The sequence below is a fragment of the Lepisma saccharinum genome, chromosome 7 (assembly GCF_977018435.1).
Source record: "Lepisma saccharinum chromosome 7, izLepSacc3.1, whole genome shotgun sequence".
Taxonomy (NCBI): domain Eukaryota; kingdom Metazoa; phylum Arthropoda; class Insecta; order Zygentoma; family Lepismatidae; genus Lepisma; species Lepisma saccharinum.
Window position 1 is genome coordinate 16556536 of NC_139235.1, and position 25334 is coordinate 16581869.

Here is a 25334-nt window from a genome sequence, read left to right on the forward strand (position 1 = left end):
TGGAGCATCCAATTATGATTTTCATCATTTGATCAGGTACGAGGGGTTTGACAAGCAGAATTTAAATATTTTAGCTGAAAATGATGAGAAATATATATCCATTAGCAAGATAATTAAAGTTAATGGTGTTCCTATTCACATAAGATTTCTTGATTCTTACAGAATTTTATCGGCTAGCCTGGATACACTGGCAAATCAATTATCTGATGATCAATTCAAAATCACAAGTGCCTTGTTTCCAAATCAGGACCTGAAATTAATTAGGCGGAAGGGTGTATATCCATATGACTATGTTACAGATTTTTCTAAATTTGATGAGTGTTCCCTGCCACCACAAGAAGAGTTTTACAGCAAAATCAGAGGATCTGGAATCACTGATGAAGATTATCACCATGCCCAATTGATGTGGAACAATTTAAATTGCCAGACATTTGGTGATTATCACATGGCATATTTGAAACTTGATGTCACCCTCTTAGCTGATATATTGCAGGCATTCAGAAAATCTTCTATGCAAAATTATAAACTGGATCCAATATATTTTTTCAGTGCCCCAGGTCTAGCATGGCCCGCAATGTTTTTAAACACCAAAAAGCCATTGGATCAGATCCAAGATCAAGATACGTATCTGTTTATGGAGAAATGTATAAGAGGAGGGATGGTGCAATGTTCCCAGAGATATGCCAGAGCAAATAACAAATATATTCCTGATTATGATCCAGCACGGCCATCAAATTATATAGTGTATGTAGATGCAAACAGCCTCTATGGTCATGCCATGATGCAAAAACTGCCATATGCAGGGCTTGAATGGGTTGAAGATTTCAATATTGAAGATCTTAAGGATTTTGATGACAGTAACTATGGCCTGTTCTTAGAGGTTGATCTGACAATTCCTGATGATTTGCACAATAAATTTTCTGATCTGCCCCCAATTCCCGAGGTTCAGTGCTCACCTGGCTCTAAACAGAAGAAGCCCATGATGACTCTGGAGCCGAAACAGGGTTATGTCATATATTACAAAAACCTCCAGTTCCTGATGAAACATGGTGTTCAAGTGACCAAAATTGGAAAAGTTTTGAGGTTCAGGCACTCAGAATGGTTGAAACCATATATTGATACAAATACAGAGCTTCGAACATCTGCAAAGAGCCAATTTGATAAGGGCTTGTTTAAATTGATGGTCAATTCTGTATATGGCAAAACTATTGAAAATGTCAGAAAACATACCGATGTTAAAATAATTACTGACCCCAGCCTGAGCAAAAAATTGGTTGCAAAGCCTAATTTCAATTACAGAAGAATTTATGATGAAAATATGGCACTTTTCAACATGAAAAAAACAAAGATTAAGTTTGATAAACCTATTTATGTAGGGGCTGTGATATTGGAATTGGCCAAATTACATATGTTAACATTGCATTATGATGTGTTGAAACCTTTTTATGGTGATAATATAAAATTGATGTACATGGACACGGATAGTTTTATTCTTGATATTAAAACAGAAGATGTTTATCAAGATATGTCACAGCCTGAATTGTTTAAATATTTTGATACCAGTGAACATACAATAATTCAACCCCACAACAAAAAGGTGCCTGGCAAGTTAAAAGATGAGACACTTGGTGATGTTATTGTGGAATTTGCTGGGTTAAGTGCCAAGATGTATAGTTTTAAAACATGTAGTGGTGTTGCTGCCAAAAAGGCCAAGGGCATTGGCAAAGTAACTGTTGAAAAAGAGCTCCAATTTGAAGATTATAAAAATTGCCTCAAATCCCAGAATTTAATCAAAACATCAGAATCCAGAATTCAGAGTGTGGATCACTTATTGACTTCAAATATTGTAAGAAAAGTGGCCCTGGACCCACATGATGATAAGAGATGCATTTTATCATGTGGCATACATACTTTACCATGGGGTCATTGTGATTTGAAAAATGGGAATCAATGCCCAATTACAGAGCATGATTTGAAATAAATAAACATGCCTATGAACTTATTTGGGTTCAAAAAACAGGCTATTATGGACCTGCCGACACCAGCACCCTCTTCTGATATGATATCTAAACTGAGTGGCTTGTTAATTATTCATCTGAACAGCATACTTACAGATGTTGATGATGAAACAGGCAAAATATTGTACATATTTAACAATAATTTAAATCATTACCAATTACCTGTAGGTGGGCAATTGCAATTTATTACAACCCCTGAGGGTTATGTCAAGATTTCAGTAGGGAGAAATATTTATAGAATTAAGCACTCAAACATGATTTCTGGCACTGTTTATACTGTTTCTGCTGGTGACTGCTTATATATTGAGGTCCCGGGATCATATGACAAGCTTATACCCTTTTTTATAGAATTAAGAATCAGATACTCTATAATAAATAACCACTAAAACAAAAATGCCTAATGATATATTTGGCCATACAAGGCATGAAGATCACAGTGATGAGATTTTGATGCTTGATGTCAGAGTCAAGAAATTAAGAAGTGATTTACAAGCTTTACAAACCACACTCAATGCCAGTCTTCAATTAGAAATTACAAATTTACAATCACAATGCATGGACCCTCTTCTTAAAATTGATTCTGAACTCAAATTGTTGCTTCAAAAATATACTGATCTGGCAACATTAGATAATTTTCAAAGTTTAGAAGAAGCTGTAGCAGCTCTTCAAGCCAAATTTAAGACCCAGGCCACCAACTCTGAGCAATTGAAACAGCAATTGGAAGAGCAGATAAATAATGTCCAGACACAGCTCCAAACAATTGTCAAAAGCATAAAATCACAAGAAGATTTTGATCTAGTGATTTCCACTCTAAAAGAACAGATTCAATCACTCCAAATACCTAATCTGGATCCTCTGCACAATGCCATAGCCGAGGTTAAAGAAAAAATTGAGACACTTGAAAATTTTATGAACAATTTGCCATCTTCTGATGCTTTGAGTGCAATAACTCGGAGTGTAGCAAATATTAAGCTGCAACTTGAAACATATGAAGATTTTGGAAAAATTCAAAGTACCATAACCCATCTTGAGGGTACAATAGCAGCAGTGCAAAGTGATTTGGCAAATGTACAAGAATCTCGCCTGCCCGGTATTGTAGATACTCTTGTTAGTGTCCAGCAACAGATCACAAAGCTTGAAAACCTCAACACTGAATCTGAACTATCTCATTTTCATCACTTGATCGATGATATCCAAACAAAACTTGAAATTTTACAACAATCCACACCCTCTCAGGCAGATATAGCCCTGCTCCAAAATGCTATGCAAAATGTGGCTGATGCTTCTGAATTAAACAATGTGAAATTGGCACTTGAATTTTTGCAAAATACAGTATCAAATCTTCCTACATCACAGGAACTTAAAAATATTAAGAGGGCAGTGAATAGGATATTGAAATCAGAAGATATCAAGAATATCCAAGCAGAGATCAAACATCTCACTCAGACAGTGGCCACTCTACCAACCAATCAACATATTAATGAACTGCATGCCCTGTTTGAGGATATCAGAAGACAGGTCCATGATCTTACTGCTCAAAATTCAAAATTGGCAGTTGTTGAAAATTTGCAACAAATTGTAGCTAATATCAAGCAACAGCTAGGAACCATGGAATCCAATCAAGCAAATGCTCTGTCTGTTTTTGCCACCCAGCTTCAAGAGATTGTGCAACAATACAAAAAACTTATTGTGGACATAAAAATCAAGCCAGGCCATGATGATGTTGTTAGGACCATCAATGAGCACCTTGAATCTGTAACAAGCAGATTGCTTACAGCAGAAAAAGAAATAACAGGCATAATCGAGAATCCAAAACATACAGTAATTCTTGAATTGTACAGCATCCCCAACAAAGAATATGATTCACCATTTACACCAGGTGGCAAAATATATATGCTGTCCCCTGCACAATTTTATTATCAATTTTTTGTTGGGGGCACATTGAGACCAATCAAGATCAAATATTGGCTTCAACCACAGGCACACCACTACCCCACCTTATCAATAACAAATGCTGACAACAAAGTGAAAATCACCAGTGTAGAATTGGAGGATTTTACAGATCCCAATACATTAGAAACAGCATATGTTGAAGATGATGGATCTCTGGAATTTAAAATACATATTGGAGACAAATTGTATTTAGAAAATCCTGTAGTATCAGCTGCTGAACACCCCATAGTTGCAATATTCTTGTTTACATATTATGTCTAGAAAAATTATTGTTGATGAATTACACAGACAAGCCCGACATAATTTTAAGAGACTGCCAGTAGTCACAAAAGGCATAGATGATTTATGGCAGAGCGACTTGATTGAAATAGCAAGTGGACAGTTGAAAAACTTAGACAAAATCAACAAGGGCTACAAGTATCTACTCACTGTAATAGATACATTTTCAAAATTTGCCTGGGCTGTGCCACTCAAATCCAAGACTGGAACATGTGTTACAGAAGCCATCAGGACAATCATCAATCAGAGTGGAAGATCACCGCGCTATTTGCAAACAGATAATGGCAAAGAATTTTATAATTCAGTGTTCCAACAATTTATTAAAAGCCAGGCAATACAACATTATTCGAGTTACAGTGATCTCAAGGCCTCAATTGTAGAGAGATTCAACAGAACCCTAAAAAATCTTATGTATAAACAATTTACCCTCCAAGGTAATTATAAATGGATTAATATTCTTCCAGAACTTCTACATAAATATAACAACTCAGTCCATTCCACAATCAACATGAAACCCTCTGAAGTAACTTCATCTGATGAGCAAAAATTGATCAGCACTGTTTATTATCCTAGATACCAGCCAACAACAAGAAAGGCCAAATACAGGGTGGGTGATCAAGTAAGAATCAGCAAAAATAAGCACATATTCAAAAGAGGCTTTACAAGAAACTGGAGCACTGAATTATTTACAGTGGTTCAAATTAAACCTGGGACCCTTAACACATATATAATAAAAGACCACCGAGGAGAAATTCTCAAAGACCGGTTCTATGAAGAAGAACTCAACAAAACTAAACAGCCTGACACATATCTCATAGAAAAAATCATCCGCAGAAAAGGCAACAAGTTATTTGTCAAATGGCTAGGACTTCCAGAACACAGCTGGATCGATGCAAACAAAATAATAATATGAGCACCTGGGATGTTATAAAAAGGCTGCCAGAACCTGAACAACAGAATAAGAGAAATGGAAAATTGCTGCCTGAAAATATTAGGTGTCTTATTGTTGGGCCATCAGCTTGTGGTAAAACTACACTAATGGTTGATAATTTTTTATTGGCACCCAACTGGTTAGACTGGAAAAACAGGCACTTGTATGTTTTCTCTAAGAGCTTGGAACAATTAAAATATCAGCAGCTGATGAAGCTATATGATGGATTAGATATAGCCACTTTTGAACCATATGTTAAGCCACTCCATGACTGTCTCGATAATTCTGTTGTTGTGTTTGATGACATTATACTGGATAATCAAAACAAGGTTAGAAATTTCTTTACAAAGGGCCGACACAAAAACATAGATTGCTTCTACCTGGCACAGACTTTTTCTAAAATTCCAAAGCAGCTGATCCGAGACAACAGCAATTTTATATGTGTGTTTCATCAAGATCATACCAACCTCAAACACATACATGATGAATATGTAGGTGGGGACTTGAGCTACAATGAATTTTCTAAATTTTGCAGCAGGTGCTGGAACCAGGACAGTTATGGGTTTGTCACAATTGATATGACAAGAACACCTAATAGTGGCAAATACAGAAATAAAATCAACAATTTTCTAGACATTGAAATATAAATAAATAAACATGAAAAGGCCAATAATTGATGATCTTAAGTTAAGAGATTATCTTGTAAAAAGATTTAAGGGATGGAAATCACAGAACCGAGGAATTTATGAACAACACAAACAAACAGAACAGCCCATAATTGATGCTATTGGTAAATTAGGTAAAAATATCAAAACTGTTACAGAGCAAAATCAAAATTTGATCACAGAGCTTGTACCAGTAGCTGCAAGAAACATATTAGATTATCCATTCACCCCACTTTCCAGTATTCATACACCTAGTCCTATTGCTCCTAGAAGAATTGAAGCTACTCAGGATCCTATTGAATTGGGTCTTCTTGCTCAAAAATATTTAACCACACCTAAAGACAACAAAGATGAGGTCTTTGGCTTATATGCTGACACAGAGCTTGATGGTAGCATCATACATAGAATTGGCAATTTCAGAGTAACATTTATGGGAGATGATCTAATTGTATATTCAGAATCTCGTCTCGGAGAAAAAGGTGCTTTTGTTAAGTACCCCGGAACACCTGGATTGTGGGAATTGATGACTCGGAAAAGGCCTGGCAGCTATACAGATCAAGATTATGATTATTACAAAGAAATATTAATAAAATCAGATGCTCTATACCAGAACAATGATCCCACACAAAAAAGGGTTAAGTCTAGCAGTGGGGCAAAATACAATAATTTAATCAAGCCCATATGGTCACAGATCAAGACTGGCAGTGGAATCAAACAATACAACACCCTGCCTAAAGAATTTGTGTGGGTTGATGATGTCAGGAAACTTGTAGATAGGTTATTGGTGATAGCTGGGGAGGAAAATGCTGGGAACCACAATTTTTACAATGAAAAGGTTGGAATTATGGACATGATAAGCACCAAATTGTCTAATTTTATAGTGAATGACACTAAGGGGATTGGATATCTCATAAAAATTATTAATACTCTACCCCCCAAATTTTGGAATATTTCTGAGGGCCGGGGGTTGGTTAATGACATTATAAACAAGCTGCCATTTGAACTACACATTCCAGGCTATCAGTATTGTGGTCCAGGCACAAAATTGGATCATAGATTAAACAGAGGGGATCCTGGTGTAAATCCCCTAGATGCTGCTTGTAGAGACCATGATATAGCATACAACACACATTCTGATCTTGACAAGAGACATGTTGCAGACAAGAAATTAGAAGAGGCTGCATTTGGTAGATTTGTAAGCAAAGATGCTTCTTTCAGTGAAAAAATAGCAGCATTGGGAACCACCATAGCTATGAGCACCAAACAAAAACTGGGGTGGGGGCTGTGAATATATATATAATAAACCTACAATGAAGGCCAAGGGTGTTATGTATCAAATACCTTATGCAGGTCTCAAATCTCTTAAAACTATTGATAGCCTTTTGACCAAAAAGCAGCGCAAGAAAAAAAAAATCTTGTATTGCAAAGGGACATGGTATGAAATTGTTGCTTAGTACCCCCCAATTAAAAAAATTACAGCAATCAAGAAAAAAATCACATGTGGGGGGATTCATATTTACTATCCCGGCCATCTTAGCTGCTCTCGGGGCTGTGGGGAGCTTGGCTGGGGGATCAGCTGCCATAGCAAAAACAGTAATAGATGCCAAGAAAAATAGGGCAGAATTAGATGAGCAGAGGCGCCATAACCTGGCCATGGAGAAAAAAGGCAAAGGTGTTAAGAGAGCCATGAGTAAGTTTAAAAAAAACAAGAGCCGCTTACAAACCAAGATATTGAAGCTTTAATCAAGCCACTGGGCATCAAACATTTTAGGGGTGTGTACATGTCTGATTCTTTACCAGAACAACCACTCAACAAAGAGTGTGGCATTGTTAATTTGGATAAGTACAAAAATCAGGGCACTCACTGGATCTGTTATCTTAAATATTTAAACAATGAGGCATTTGTGTTTGATTCATTTGGAGGTGTTCCACCTGAAAATTTAATAAAATATCTAAAATCACCTAATCTATATTACAATAATGCCCGTGTTCAAAACTTCAAAGATGTTAATTGTGGACATTTGTGTTTATCTGTTCTTAGATATATGTCTGAAATAAATAAACCATCAATTGAAAATTTTCAAAAAGCCTTGTGATATTTAAAACATCATGGGGGTATTCCATCTCACCAGCCAAAATTCAATATTGAAACTCAAATTACATGATGACATAGTGTATCCCAAAACAATAGCTCTCAGAGCATTTTATGGCATGTACTTGATCCCTAATATTACACACCACAACAACAAAATTGCAGTAGGGGATCAAAAAATTGTCATCACTCCAGGGCAGTATAATCTGTCCACTCTAAATGCTCAATTACCCAGAGGTATAGTGTTAAGTCAAAATTCTGTCACTCACAGAGTAGAGATTGTATCTGCTACAGAAACAGTGGATCTGGGTACTATAGGAGAGCTGTTGGGCTTTGAGAACAACACAAAACTTGAAGCAGGCATCAAACACACTGCTATGAATATACCCAAATTCTTAGCCATAGAGACTCTGAATATTCACTGTAATGTGGCTGAGGGTATGATCACCAAATCAAATGGCATAGGCACTCACAAACAAACTGGCATCATTGCAACATTTAAACTTAACTCTGAATTTATGGAGCCCATCATCTACACTCCATCACCAACATTATATTTTCCTGTGTGCCACAACAGAATAGATTACATTGAATTGATGGTCACTAATGAAAAAGAAGAATTAGTAGATTTTGCTGGAGCCACAACAACTGCTATCATAGAGATTAACATTTAAATAAAAATACATACAAGAAGAAAATGGAAAATATTGAGAGTTATGAGCTACAATCATTCCCCCCAAACAGGAGGACATTTGCAAATTTAAATCAACCCAACACAGAGATTGAGGTTGATCTTGATGTAGGGGATGGATTTATACACCCCCACAGAGCAGATCTATACATCAAATTTGATGTTGTAAAGCTCGATGGAACAGATTATCCGGCAAATTCAAATATAAGATTGGTGGACAATTTTGTGCCACATCTGTTCTCTGAAATTGAGATCAGAAAGCATGGTGTTGTTATAAACAGAGTAGATTATCCCGGCATTACCTCCACAGCTTTGGCCACACCAAAATTATCCAAAACCGAGGCTTCTTACTACAAAATAGGTGGATTTGAGGCTGGTGAGAAAATATTATCTAAAAATCACACAGTGCTGTTCCCCATGCGCCTGTTGCCAGGATTCTTCTCAGATTACAAAGATATTATGTGGAAGGGTGGTTTAAGAATTACATTTAGAAGAGCTGCCAATGATAATAATGCTTTGATGAGGTACAGCACATTAAACCCTACAGGAGAAGCTCTGCCTAATACCTTACCAGGTGCAGGCAAATGCATTATTCAGACTATGGAGCTAAGAATCCCTGTTGTTGAATATGAGGCCAGTTATGCTCTTAAATACAAAGCTGATATAATAAAAAATCCACAGATTCCTCTGCAATTTTATACATATCAATGTGTACAGAAGCCCGCAACTGGTTCTTATTATGAGTTTGATGCTACAAATTCATTCTCCAGTATACAATACGACATGCCGGATTTTGTGGTGGTATTGTTTCAGACTGGGAGACACAATAATCAGGAAAAAAATTCAAGTAGATTTGATAACTGCAACATCAAGAACATATATCTTAAAAATGGCAGAAACGAGGTATTCCCTAGAGAAAATTATAATTTAGACATTTCCAAGGATGATTTCCTCAAATTATATGAGGCATTTTCATCATACAAAAGGGTCACTACTGGCAATACTGACATGTATTACACACCAGATGAATTCAAAACACAGAGACCCATGTTTGTAATCAACACTTCAAAAAGAAAACAAGTTGTGGTGAATGACAGGACAAACATTAAAATTATCTGTGAATTCCATGAGGCATTACCTGATGACACCATATGTAGTGTTATTCTCATAGGTGAAAAATCATATGTTTATGATGTAAGAAATGAGAGGGTCACAGAGCAATTCTAGAAGATATTTGCTTCTATTATGCTGTTATACAACACACAAATTTCAATTGTATTATCAGCTAGCAGTGAATATCTTATGTGTGGGCAGTTGTATATATTTCAATCTTATATCAGGACTCGAACCCAAAGCCCCTGATTACAATGCAACAATATTAACACTTCTCAATATGGAATATGCCCACATTTTACTGGGTTCTGAGACCTTAATACAGACAAAATTGGATTTTGAACTGCCATAATATTTTCTAAGTCTTTGCCTAGGCTCATATTATCAGAATAGAATTGCTTTCAGCATGAAAAACAGTTCATTGCCACTATGCCAGAAGATATGTATTTTTATCTCAATAATCTTTGTTACATTTTTACATGTCGCACAGAAAGATTAATGGCCTCTTCAGTGAATCGCACAGAAAAATCATTAATGTTTCCTTCTAGCTGTGTAGATTATATCTCTTGCGTGCCGGCAAAACATGCAAACAATTAATTATATTTGCCCGCTTTTCCCCTATTGTATGGCTGAGCGGGTGGTTCCCAATAGAGAATAATTTTGCTCTGTTGAACAACACTTTTTACCAGGTTTCAGATCTGGGAGTTGTATATCAACTAGGAATAATTATTCTCAAAATCTCACGTATGGAGATATTATTTTGCAACATGTATTTCAATCTTATAAATTTTATCAGGACTCAAACCCGAGCCTCTTGTTTACAAAACAACAATATTAACATTTTGCCATCAGGGGAGGCTTTACATTTTTACCAGGATTCAAACCCGAGCCTTTATTACAAGGCAATAAAAACCATGCACCACACTCTACTGGGTCTCAGAACCCAATAGATATGAGCTTTATATCAATTCAAGATTCCTGGGATTTTGACAGAAAAACACACTATAAACAATAAGATAATAAGAGAACTTGGCATTGTTTTAAGTATGGCCAAATCTGCTTGAGGAGAGTTCATACTTTCCGAAGAGCATTTTTACAAAAATCTTGGATTAGACGGGGTTCCACACTTGAGCAAAAAGCTCATATGGGCATGTTGAGCTTGTTTTAAGTATAGCCAAATCTGCTTGAGGAGAGTTCATACTTTCTCAGGAGGGCATTTTTACAAAAATCTTGGATTAGGCAGGGTTCCACACTTGAGCAAAAAGCTCATATGGGCATGTTGAGCTTGTTTTAAGTGTAGCCAAATCTGCTTGAGGAGAGTTCATACTTTCTCGGGTTTATAATACAGTCAACCCCACTACTAAATTGCATTGGGCTTGTATATCAAAGTAAATTATGATTTTTGCCTGAAGAAAGATTTTATAAAACGAACTGTACTTTGCTTGTTACTTTCTATAAGAACATGAAAAAAATTTGCCTAATGCTTGCTTACTCATCAACGTAAACTTTAAAAAGTACAAATCCCACAAGTGGTACTGGTAATGTAATACCTAAAATATCTGGGAGAAAAAAAAATAAAAATATATTTACAACAAAGTTCAGTCAGTTCAGTCCACTTGTAAAAATGAGAGTCGTCAAATTTGACAATAACAGAAATGTGGTAGAGTATTACTTACAAATTTACTTTCCTGAGTTTCTTTGACACACAACTACTTAGAACGTCTTCAAACTCTAACTTTTGCAGAACGTGATTTTCACTGGCCATAATTGCGAGTGATGCAAGTCTGTTTTGCACCATTGTAGACCAATGGCAGCTAATCTTCATTTTTGAGAATGATCTTTCCCCGGGAGCATTGGTGATCATCAGTGATAAATATATCTGCAATGTTGTTGTTACGTTGAGAAAAGTAGATTGCAGTTTGTTTTCAAAAATTGCTTTGTGTGACTGTAACGCTAAAATAACTTGCTTTCCATTGAAATCTTCAAGCTGGGACATGAAGTATTTGAAACGAACCATTTCGTTCCCAAATTCAGCTTCAACATCGTTTGCATAGTTTTGAAGAAGTTTTGAGGCACCCTCTATTACTGGAGAGTCAGTTAAGTGCTGGAAAGACGCACAAAACACCAAACACGGAGTTCACTGTTTCGTATGCTTTCAGACGATGACACAGCTCAGCACTTAGCTTATCCAAAATTGGTAGATAAGTTTCAACCTTAAATCTTTCTCCGACTTGCAGTTGCAGAACAACATTCTCGGCGTCACCATCGTCAAAATACCGTTTTCTCGCTCGCTTTCGTTTTCCCTAATCAGAGTATTGTAGCTCGCTGGCTTTCTGTTCATAGTAATCAAACTGGTCTCTTTGTGATTTTAAAAACTCTAACAATGAATTTAGAAGACGAACAGCAGTTTGAAGTTCAACCGTTTCGCTTTGTAAGGACTTGCTGACTGCATTGATTCTCTCCAAAATGGTTGCCCAAAACTCAGTCATGATGAAGATTTCTCTTCTTCACATTTGTGTCAATAAACACCTTGCCTCATGGAATGCCTCAGGTTTCTGATTAGTGTCATCAGCAAGGATCTGAAGAGCGATTTGAAGCAGTTGTAATTTTTAGACAAAGCTCTCGTAGCATCAGCTTTTGCACTCCATCTAGTGCTGGTTACTATTTTAAGAACTATATTTTTGTGTTTGGGTCATTCGGGATCACTATGTTGAACTTCATCTTAATTTAGGCATTTGAGCATAACTTCCCAAGGGTGGGTAGAGGCTGACAAAGTTGTATAGTGTGTGAACAAACCCAAAGAAAGATATCGCTCCAACGCAACTTTCAACAGCACTCACTCCAAATAAATTAAGCTAGTGTTCTGCACACGGAATATAAATGGCAAGTTTGTTAATATTAAATATATGTGACTGAAGGTCATTGTAACAACCTGACATGTTAGCTGCATTGTCGTAGGATTATCCTCTCATGTTTTCAACATCCATGCCAAGCCCATTAAGGAAAGTCAAAACAGTTGTAGCAAGATCTTCTCCAGTGTGACTGCTTATGGGTATAAACGTGAGAAAACGTTCATTCACTTTACCATCAGAGGACCTAACATATCTTATCACTATGGTCAACTGATCAATATGAGAGACGTCCGGTGTTGAATCGACGCTTAAAGAGTAATACTTGGCTTCTTTAATTTCTTCTACAATAGCATTCAAAACCTTTTTCCCCATTACTTCTTCACAAATTGTAGAAGATAAATAAGAAGGTTTTCCTCTGCCCTGATTACTGTATTTGGCTAGAACTCAAAAAAGGATCATACTCCGCAATTAACCCCAAAATCCCCAAGCAGTTGTCATTATTTTGTAAACCGAGGAATTCTGTATCACCTTGGAATGCTCATCCACGTGATGAGAGAAACTTAACCAGTGATCACTACTCGTCGTATAACTTGCCTCCAGTACTCCCGTTCTTTATTGAACTCAACTTCCAATCTTACGGTCAATTCGACCGTAAGACTGCCGCCTGCAGATTAGTGTCTACATACACGATCGGTGCTCTGCACTGTTTTCATGCATTCTCATTCTTTGCAAAGCATTCCTCCAATCAGAAAACCCATTTGTAAATCTTGCTTTCCCTCTTTCATGTTCACTAAAAAGTACACAAAGAAAGCAGTACAAGTTCCACCTTGAAGGAGAGTACATAAGCCATTCTGTTTTTATTTTGTCCCACTTACATGTTTACGAAATATCATGGACCGTGTAAAAACTCTGACGATCTTCATACTGTCTGGTTGAGGCTGAAAAGCCTTCATCCACATTTTGACATTCTGATGGATCTCGTGAACACCAAAAGTTCTGGACTTTGTTAATTACATTTTTCCATAACCCTATGTCGTTTCCGTACTCAGGTCCCAATGCATCTTTAACTTGGTTCTCTAACTGAAATTCTGGCTCTGTTACATACAACTTCTTCTTGAACCGGAATAGAAATATTGTTGGGTGGTTCTTCAGGTCCGGGGGGTTACTTCGTCCATTTCAATTTCAATATCCTCATTTGCATTATTCCTGGATGTAGTTTCGTTAGTGGTAGATTTCCGTGTAAAACCAAGTTGAAATAGGCTTTGGTTCTTCTTTATTGTTTGCTCCAGCTGTCTGTCTCTTTCCTGCCGTTTTTTACGTTTTTCTGAACCACTCTGATACCTTTTCTTCTTCTTATCCTCTAGCTCAGTCTTCTTTTCCTCTTGCTCTGATATCTTCTTCTCCTCTGGCTCTGCCTCCTTCTTCTTTTCCTCTTGCTCTGACATCTTTATCTCATCTGGCTCTGGCGTCTTCTTCTCCTCTGGCTCTGACATCTTGTGTCTGTAAGATAAAGAGAAAGGCCTGTACGGTGAATGTAGTGAAAAGGAATGATTTTTTAAAAAATAATGTAATCACGTAGGTACCCATCGTTTAAAAAATAAATTACTTGCTATTATCAAGGTGAGTTACTTTACTTACAAAACAGTTTCAACTTAACAGAATTACTTTATTTTAGCAATATTAAAAAATAGCTTTTAACCTAAGTTATTATTTTTTTCAAACTAATTTAACGCTTAGAATGTTTAGTAATAAAAAGTAATTGCCCAGCTTTGGCAAACAATTGTTCGTTGAGTTGTTTATGTAAAATAATTTTTAAATCAAATTCGATAATGATCTTAATAATAAAAACTTATTTGTTATAACTGAATATTGTGCAAATAGTTGTTCGATTAACTATTTAAACTGTACTATTAATTACAAATAATATAACCATAATTATTATTTATTATATTATGGCGTGTATAATAGCTAACGTTAAAACGTTATGGTTACTCACTTTGCTTACCTGGTTTCATATTCCATTCCGGTTCTGATTGAACGGCAAGGGCATGTTGTCAGTTGTGAAAGAATCCGAAACAACACTATAACTTCACAGTTCACTCACTTCCCTGGCATTTGGCAAGGCGATGCACAGTTCACAACAACTAAACTACGAAATAACCGCAACCGCGAATAGAACTGATTTGCTACGTACACTTGGTACAGGCACATCGTACTAACTTCACAGCGAGTGAGCAAGTAGACATAGAAACTAGACTACGTAGATAGATAACAGTGATGAGTCACCCTTACCCCGCCTTCCTCTTCCCCTTGCCACACACAAAGGAAGGCCAAAGCATCAACGACAGTCAGCTGTTTGTCTAGGTGCGGTGGCGCAGTGGGACATTCGACATTGCTATACTTCACCTCGCCCTCTCACAATCAAACTTCGTCTTACGCAGCAAGTTCTAATCTTGACTTACGAAAATAACGATTTTACATTAAGGACAACATTTAATAAGCAAACGTCCAAAGAAGAAGCTGTTATCAATATCAATCGTTTATTATATTAAACCTTTGTTTTTTTCTGTCCAAGATAGCTCTCACACAGGTCCCTGGCGTGGCTCCTCCATAACAACATCCCCTGCTTGTGGTGAAAAAGCTTCTTTCCAGAATATTGTGGGTGCACAGTCAAACTCATGACATCCGAAATTGAACTGAACTCAAACGAGTGCACCAGTTTATCTGAACAATGCAATAGCATAGCCTCTAAATGAAAGTAATGTTTTGCAAATAATAAGAGAAAAAAACATACTCACAGCCTTTAAAACCTCATTGAGGGCGATTGCTTCTTCAAGACTAAACTTGGGAAGCTCTACTTCGACCATTTCTTCCGTCACATTGTGTGATATTTCCACTAAATTAATGGTGTCTAAGACGCTCTCCAGTTTACTCAATCCTTTCTTGCTTGAAGGAAGTAAAATCACCATATTTAAATTTCCTCCCTAGAAGAAAAAAATATATGATGGATTACCTTAAACGTTTAGTAGTAGCGGATGAACGACGTTCTCGGGGGCGGAGGGGCGGAGGTGCGGCATAGGCGTGCGCACTGGGGGCCAAGGGGACGTCCGCAGATTTCTTCCAGCGAGGGGGGAACAATGTATTTTTATCAGGAGGGTAAACGAGGCATATTACCCCGTAATAGGCTAATGTTGCCCTCTCAGAAAACACCACTTGAGTTTAAAATTATCACGTTCCTACATCCCTATTATAAAAATGGATGTAAATTACTGTGACTGAAATCATATGTACTTTTATGTCAACATTCATTTTCCAGAAAGGGAGGGGGTGGCAACCATCCTTGCACTTCCTTCTGGACGTCCATGCCGCTATATAATTTTGTAGAAAATTAAATATTGAAGTATAGAATAGAATATTAAGGATAGAAAACTAAGTATTTTCAAGCCCATGAAAGTTCCAAGCAACTACGGGGGAGGGAGTGCATTATTTCCTTTGTAATTGAACTATGCCGCTTCGTTCTCTAGCAAATTTCTTGTTATTAACACTTGCTTTATCCGTCAGTTATGCTGCCTCTATGTTGCTGCATTTAATACACACACACACACACACACACACACACACACACACACACACACACACACACACATATATATATATATATATATATATATATATATATACTGGTTTGGTTCCAAATTTAAACTGTAGGTCCAGTCCCGATTAGCCTTCCTGTGCATAAAGTGAACTTAAAACTCAACAACAGTTTTCTTGTGTTATCAAAATTCCAATAATTTCATATTCTAACTAACTAACTAACGAACTAACTCTCTAGCCTTCTTAAACCCGAAGGTTCATGGCTGCAGCAACACAGGCCTTCCATCTGTTCCTATCCTAAGCAAGATCTATATACTCTTTTCCCTCCCTACCGATTTCCTTTAGGTCCATCTCAACATTATCCCTCCATCTTCGTCTTGGCCTTCCTACAGGTCTCTTACCATCATGTTTCCCAACAAGAATCCTGTAAACTGTTCTTTCCTCTCCCATTCGGAATAAATAAGTATAGGAATATGAAGTTGGTAAGTAAACCATTGTACATAAATTATTGGATATATTGTACTTCACAAATTGAGTGTTATATGTTTCCAGCAAAACATAGAGCGTAACACAAAAGAATAATTCATTACTAACGGTTAGGCATTCATAATAACATACTCACCTTATAAGGCAAGAGGAGTATTTCGGCACGAATGCTTTTTATATCATTGTATTTAAGCGATTTAGGCTCCCCATATGTAAGCATATCAACCATGTGTTTTCCATCCTCTGCAAAAAACTTTTTCGATATTGTGTGAGATTTGTCGAAATCGTATAACCATGATCCTTTGAAATATATTGAATTCAGTAGTAACATTTTGGTGGAAGAGGTTATTACACCTAAAAAAATATTAAACAAACTATTCTAATTTTGCTTGTAAACAGAAGTGTATGTAATAAATACTCAATAATTATAAGGTTAGTAGTTTCAAAAAAAGTCAGCTAATTCCTACAAAATTTTATTTGCTACTTTTATCTATGCCATTACTCTTTGTTTTAAATCAAGTGTATTTTTCACCCATTTTTGACGTAGTGGCTAATTTCGCCAATTTTGAGATAAATGTTTCTATCTTCTAGATAATTCAAATACTAACTTAGGAACGGAATTAAAGTCGCAAAATGTAATTTTTAATGACATGGCAATAGAAAATAACCTGAAAGTAGAGGTCCCGTAATATAAGAGTTTAATTTATAACCCTTAGCTCATGTTCCAACTTTTGTAATGCAATCTGTTGCTACATCATATTCAGCTAAGTACTCTCTTAATGAACAGAACAGAATTGCATTTTATAGATTATAATAGCTTACCTTCAGGTATTAAATTCGTAAGTTTACCGTGAGACATCCTATTCGCGAATGAATTTAAAGATTTCCTTATGTCCTCTGACTTGTTTTCAAAATCTACATCCTCCACGTGCGATAAGAATAATTCATTTGCTGCAATTTTAAATTCATTCGATATCTGCGAATTTTTGTCTACGTAGAGAAGAGCGGCCAGCTTGAGTATGGTACCTTCTCCACTCTTTAAAAAGAAAATAAATTTTTATTATGTTACACGGTTGAAGAGATCGATAATAAAGAAGCTAAGACTTACTTTTTTTTTTTACAAAATCGACTTAAGATAAACAGTGATGTTGCATGCAGTGAAAAATTTACTAGTAAGCAACACTGCAGGGCGCTGTTTTCCGAATTTTTGCTGCGGGGGTACCGCTACACTCAATCTCCTCCGAAGCTGAACATTAACTCGGACAAGTATTCCAGTTTATCTGAACAGAAGTTTGCATACCGCAGGCAGACACTGGAACTTGGAAAGACAAAGGAAACTAGAGGCAAACATTTCATTTATTTACAGCTTCGAAATTAATAAATATATGCCCTATATCAAATCAGTACTGCATTCTACAACGTGCAATGAAGAAATTTCAGTTGAATCGAAGAAACAGCAACGAAACTTACAAAAACATCATAGATGTAGCCAGACTTTTTTTCCAGGGGAACAAAACAAAACTTTTTGTCCAGGGGGGCAAACAATATATACTCCGAAACTGTGCAGCGTTTATATATATATATATATACGTTTTCTGGAGGAGGGGCCGAGTGCCCCATTGCCACCTCTGGGTACGGTCATGAGGATAATACAAATAAATTTAGAAGGATTAATGGAAATGTTTGATTATCCCTCTCGCACACAGTGACCTCATATGAGGCTCCAATCACTTCTTTTTCCGGAGCGTGTAACTACTAAACGCATTGTTCAATCGAGCTGGTTTGACTTCCATATTGTAGAGGAGACTCAAATGAGTCTTCTAGTTCATTCAAAAAAATCCCGGCAGATGTCGTTGGTGTATACGACGGTTGGTGGTGAATTGGAAGCAGTATTTGGAGGGAAAGTGGCCATTCCTACTAGTATGGAAAGATACATATTTTTTTGTGAAGAAGAAATTTAAAAATTTAGGTAAGTTTTATGATATTTATATTTATTATACTCTAAATTTATAGCACAGAATTTTTTTTCACCAAATGTCTCAAACTAATTGTAAAATATCAGTTTCAATGACAGTTCTCGTGTGAGGCTTATCTGCATTAGGGGAAACAAACGCAAAAGTGAAGCAATCTTTCAAAGACCCCAGATGAGGTCTATTCTATTCAATAGAGTAAAACATCTCTCCAAACTAATGTACCATTGCTATGTTGTTGTGAATTACTTGTATTTCATCTCTCATCAACACATTCAAATTATGTTTCAAATGATATTTCAGTTGGATATTCATTCTCTGTAATTATTTTAGATGTTTACGTATTCCTTTTATATTCTAGATCATTACCACGTTGAAAAGTCCATGGATAACTCAGCTCCTAGCACAAGCAGTGCACCTGCATCAGGCAAACCATGTAGACCAGAGAGAGAAGGAAAAGACTCAATTGGAAAAGTGAGTGAAATAATTTCATAAACTTTTAAATAACAAGACTCATTATTTCCGTAGTATCACAAGTGTTTATAAATTCTGTACTACTCAGTAGTTCATTACACTGAACTTTTATTACATTTCCTCACTGGCAGAATATAGATAATGCTTATCTCATAACTGAATGGATTTTCACTGAAAATAATTCTATTTCCACACCAGCTGTAGGCAGTCTAATAACAGAATGCATATTTATGATCGCATTTCCTTCCATATTTTTCCATACAATGAAGAAACTATTATCGGGAATTCCTGATTAAGTTATGTCATATATGTATATTTTTTCTTACTTCAATGTAATGAGCCTATATATATTGTTTTATATACTTGCAGGTAATTCCAAGTTCGATACTTGCTGCTTATGAAGTGGAAGATTACCTCCTAACTCTACCTTCCGATTCTGAATGTGATTTGTCAGGGTCAGAAGATGAATGGTGGGTTCCAGATGCAGAGCACAAAGAAAATATGGATCCAGTTCAAGATATGTCTTCAGATACGGACGAGGTTCAGTCCACTTCTACTACAGGTGATCATCCTTCATCAGAACTTCCTTCAAAAAAGACAGGTAAGAAGAGAAGTGTAATTTGGTTTCAAGGAAAGGATAACTCCCATGCAGTGAACCCTCCTCAGTTTTCTGGGAATCATCAATCTACCCTCTCTGGGAATATGCCTGTTGATTTCTTTACTCACTTTTTCCCAGATGACTTGATGTCAGACATTGTGTTTCAATCCAATTTGTATGCAATACAATGTGGTAAAGAAAATTTTGGACTAACCGTACCGGAGCTAAAAGTGTTTCTAGGCATAAATTTTGCTACAACATACTTGAATTATAGTAGACTTAATCAGTACTGGAGCACTGAATATGGTATGAGACTTCCACTAATTGCTGACCACATGACTTTGAACAGGTTTCGTGAAATTCGCAGATATCTTCACTTCGTTGACAATTCAACGACATGTCCATCAGATAAATTGTATAAAATTAGGCCAATACTGAAACATTTCGCCAGTGTATTTAAATCATCCTGTCTAGCAGAAGAACACTTAGCCATTGATGAAATGATGGTGCCGTTCAAAGGGCGCTCCTCACTGAAACAGTACATAAGAGGAAAACCTCATCCTTGGGGCTTCAAAATTTGGTACTAACAGGTGTAAGTGGCTATGTGTACGATTTTGAGGTTTATGAAGGAGCAAAAGGTAATCGCTCTGAAGTTTCAAAAGAATTTGGAGCTGTTGGTGATGTAGTCCTCAGACTTTCTAAAAACATACAGGGAAAAAATCACAAGTTGTTTATGGACAATTTATTTACGTCAATTCCTTTATTCATAAAACTTTTGGGCATGAATATTTATAGCATTGGCACAATACGAACAAATAGGCTTCTTGGGGCACAGTCCAAGTTGAAACAAATTTCTGATTTACAAAAATCTGGACTGGGTTCCTATTCAGTTTGTACATCTCAAGAAAACATAACAGTAATTAGATGGTATGACAACTCAGCTGTTCATGTTGCCTCTTCATATGCAGGTATTGAACCTATTGGTGAAGCTAAAAGATGGAGTAAGAAAGAGAATCAAAAGGTATCCATTCCACGTCCACATGCAATCCAACTGTACAATATGTATATGGGAGGTGTGGACAAAATGGATTCTCTTGTGGGACTTTATCCACACACTCTCAGGCATAAGAGATGGTACCTACGTCTGTTCCACCACCTACTAAATGTTGCAATTGTGAATGCATGGATTCTATGGAAAATGCATCCTGAGAACAAGAAGATAGACTTGCTCGAATTCAAGAGTTCGGTTGCTTGTTCTTTGATATTCAGTGGAGTTGGGAAACAAAAAAGAGGCCGCCCTTCAGGAGAAATACAGCCTGCAGTTAAGAGAAGGGTGAAAGTGAAGGCATCAAATGAACTGCGGAAAGATGAAGGGCCACATTTTCCATGTAAAACTAATGGAAAATATGCTGCAAAATGCCACTTACATGGTTGTAAAAGAAAAACAAGGTATTTGTGTATGCGATGTAAGGAACCACTTTGTCCTGAATGTTTTCATGCTTTCCACACAAGATAAAATGTAATTTGTGATTTCAACTCCAAGTGGAAATTAAGCTATCATAAGTAGGCACTGAAATTTGTTATATTCCCGACATACAAATTTAATTACGATGTATTAACAATATTGAGAATCCTTTAAATTTTAATTAATATTATAATAAATGTTGCATAAAAACTTTAAAGAGTGGTTGTGAAGATAGAAATATTTCTTACATTTTTTGTTTCAAAACATACAAATATATTATTTGTGTAAACATTTTGTGATATTACAACTATAATGTGAGTAAAGTTTCAATACAACTGTAACAATTGTGTAATGTGTACTAAAAACAAGGAAAATGTCCAGAATTATTGAAAAAATTATGTGAGAAACAAAACTAAATAAAACTAATTTAAACCCACATTTTGATTTACTTATTTCATGTAAGCCTCATATGAGACCTTTCCATTTTTCACATATGGATACTGAAATGAAATGAAATTTTAAAATATTTCTTCTATTTGTACCTATATAGAACAGACAATGCAAGGAAAAAAATTTTTTGAACAATTTTTCATTATTCGTGTGTGAATGGGTTAACAACAATCTGCACTAAGAACAATGGCATCCGTACTTTACTCAAGAAAAAAAATACATGAAAGTAGGATAAAGCAGCATTTTTTTATTTCTTGGTCAACAATTAGAATTGTCACGTGCCCGCATGGCGAGAATAGTTAGCGGATGTTTGATATAATGGCCGATAGATGGCAGCACGTGACGAATATATTAGGAACATTGATTAAAGAAACAAGAAGTATGGAGATTGAATGAAAGTGTCCAATATTGGAATTGATTATGTTTATCTTAAATTATGAATTGAGAATATTAGTGAAATAGGATTAAGGCTAGAAAAACAAATGATCGCCATGTATATCCTATACCGTAGAACTTAAAGAAGTCAAAGTGATTACGACTTTGGAATTATCTCTGTTGTTCGAGCAGGAATGAGATTTCTTGCAGGACATTTTGGTTGTTTCCCCGGTGTGGCGCCAAGTCATAGGCAGTCCCCAAGCACTTCCATGTAGGCGCATATATTGCAGACCCGGATCAAGGTGAGCGCGGGACAGGCGGCGCCCCTTGATTATCCCATTTCTCTGCTTGTATTAGGTGGTGACGCTGCAAGCTAGGTAGCGGCCCTACGGAAGATATATAGCTATTTGAGGTACTAATGCATGCAAACAAAGGATTGTAATCCCAGAAGAATAAATGCATGCAGATAAAGGGTTGTAATCTGAGAAGAATACACGCATGCAGATGTAAGCAGAAAATCTTCAGAAGAAGAAGCCGAGTAGTCCATAGAAGAAGAAGACTCTAGAAGAAGAGGCAGAGTAGTCCATAGAAGTAGAAGCCTGTAGAATTCCGTATAGAAGAAGAATAACATAGAAGAACTTCGTATAGAAGAAGAAGCTGATTAATCCATAGAAGAAGAAGCTGATTAATCCACAGAAGAAGAAGCCTGTGGAATCTTTTCATAGATGAAGAAGCTGATTAATCCCTAGAAGTAGAAGCAGGTGGCAGTCCGTATAGAAGAAGAAGCGTGGGGAACGTCATATAAGAAGATGAAACCTATAGAGGAAGAAGACCATCATCCCATGCCAGAGGAGAAGAACATAGAAGAAGTTGTATAGAAGAAGAAGCTAATTAATCCATAGAAGAAGAAGCCTGTGGATATGTATATATATATATATATATATATATATGTGTGTGTGTGTGTGTGTGTGTGTGTGTGTGTGTGTGTGTGTGTGTGTGTGTGTGTGTGTGTGTGTGTGTGTGTGAAGACTTTAACTTACAGAAGAATTACATAGAAGAAGAAAGTGGAAGGGCAAACATCTTAATCTGAAATTGTATAGAGAAAATTAATCCAGTATCTGAAATGTATTATGTCAACGTTTTCAGAATATATGTCAGTTCGTGCCTTCTGTAGTGGGTTAAATGAGTTGTTTCCTTTAATTCCTTGTTATCATTTCAGTTTTAGTTGCCCTGTGTATCTCATGTTTTACCCTGGCCTAAGCCGGACTGGTGCTACCCTATCCAGGACGTGGCAGAATACAATACAGGAACATGGAATTTAGAAACATTTTCTACAAGAAAGACATGCGTTTCCTAGCAACGAACTCCAGTTATTTGGAACTTTTTCCTTTGAAACCAAAAAGGAAGCAACCAAGACTAGCATAGACAATTTTTAAAGAAATGTGTTAATAACAGAAAGCGACTGACGACAGATTATCCCCAGAAAGATGTGGACCACACTGAAGGAGAAGGTCGAGAGAGGAGAGCCAAGGATCTTCATGTACGACCAGGAGGTCCAAGTTTCTCATAGTGTCAATTCTTGTTGTAGTCTCTCGCCCATCTGCGTGTGGGGATTCTTCAGCTCCAACAGCACCCTTGCGTGCTGTCATCTGACGGCGATCTACCGTGGTGTCTTCAGGGTACTCTGAGGTCTCAACCCATAGCACAACTACGATCTCCAGAGGAGGATTCGGTTCTGTTCTGAAGGACAAGGAAGAGGTGGCAGTCCATGCACAGGAGTGTCGCTTTGGTGGACCTTTGGATGAGCTGTTGCTGCCTCTACAAAAGCTGCATTGCAAACTACAGCTTTCGTCTTGACAAACTAGGTTCTCCACAAGTGAAATAAGCTGCGTTGGCGCCTCTTAGATGAAAGTTTTCGTCGGTAATCTCTAAAGAAGGCATTGTCTTCAGTCGCAATCAACTCCTCAACGTCTGTGAGGGCATGTCCCACTGCAGAGAGCCCACTGATGATTTCTATTAACAGAAGGATCATACAAAAAGAGGTAGAATTTTTTTTTTCTGAAATTTTCAGTAAAAGAAAGATCTCAAGAGGAAACTTCACCGCATGAAGGAAAATTCTTCAGATTCATAAGAGCTCACACCTTAGGTTACTTTTCCTTCTTGAATTCTATTCCCCTTCTTTTCTCTTATTCTACCATTCACTTCTCTTGTTATCTGCCCTTATTCTTTTCTTCTCTTACTCTTCTGCTTGTTATAAATAAAGAGAGTCGTAAAATATATTCCTTATTATTGTTGCAACAAATTTATTATGAGCTAATTGCAGGTAATAATGAGCGTTGGCGTAGATTATGAATGCACGTCCACATATGTTGTTACGCGTACATTATTGCTTTACAGTCTACCTTGTCTATGTTATCTCATCTTTGTCTTCATTTTCCCACAGGTATGTACGTACAAGTAGAGGTGAATACAGATTAGACATTTCAGTAATTCGTAATCTTCTTTAGTTGCTTCATTCAGATGTCAGAATAACATCAGATAAGTTAATTTCTTTTTTTGCTTTATCATTACAAGCGGTAATTGAGCTTGCACTTACTGCAATTAAACTAACTGTTCCTATAAATGATAATATTTTTTCATATTTTTCTATTTTCCTTCCTATTTTTTATTACATTTAAAAAGTGACAGTTATATTTTTTGAACAAATAACATCATATTATAAAATATACAAAACTAGAGGTAAATTAATGTTTTACATTTAAACTTTTAGAATAATTGATATTATGGATACATGTAACCATAAATTTTCTGAATTAAATCTTCTTTAAAGAGTTTATTTTGATGAAATTATTGTATTTTTAAATAAGAAGAATCCCAATGCACTGGTCACCTTGATGATTTGCCACAGACTACTTGGACCATGTTCCAAAGTTTCCCCATTGGTAGGCATAGAAAGAGCTGCCTGTAGCTCGTTTGCTGTTTTTCCTCTAGCCCCTAGCAGCAGAAGATACAAGATAGAGTGTATGCTAAAAGGTGAAAATATTATATTCTTCCCAGGATTCAATTTCACTATTTCCTGTAAAAAAAACAATGAAAAGTTTTGGTTATTATATTTCAACAAATCGACACTCACACGTATGAATATGTGTGTGTGTATACACACACAACTGTTGTTTGTGTGTCTGTGAGTGCATCCTTGTAAACTTACATATATTAATATTGGATCTACATTTCCACACACATATAAACACTATCACACAAACAGATTCACACACAATTGTAGAACCTATAAGAGAACTTTAATGAATATTTTACATAACTATAACTT

General features: G+C 36.4%; 1 protein-coding gene across 1 annotated transcript in view; it reads right to left on the minus strand.

Annotated features, from left to right (window-relative positions):
- Positions 1 to 25334, minus strand: part of LOC145989745 (leukocyte elastase inhibitor-like) — a 50467-nt gene that overhangs the window by 17165 nt on the left and 7968 nt on the right. Inside the window, exons 3-6 of the mRNA XM_083125030.1 lie at positions 24897 to 25082; positions 17497 to 17710; positions 16811 to 17028; positions 15393 to 15578 (exon numbers count right to left, since the gene is read on the minus strand). Coding sequence (XP_082981156.1) covers positions 15393 to 15578; positions 16811 to 17028; positions 17497 to 17710; positions 24897 to 25082 — 804 coding nt within the window. The remainder of the gene's footprint in view (positions 1 to 15392; positions 15579 to 16810; positions 17029 to 17496; positions 17711 to 24896; positions 25083 to 25334) is intronic.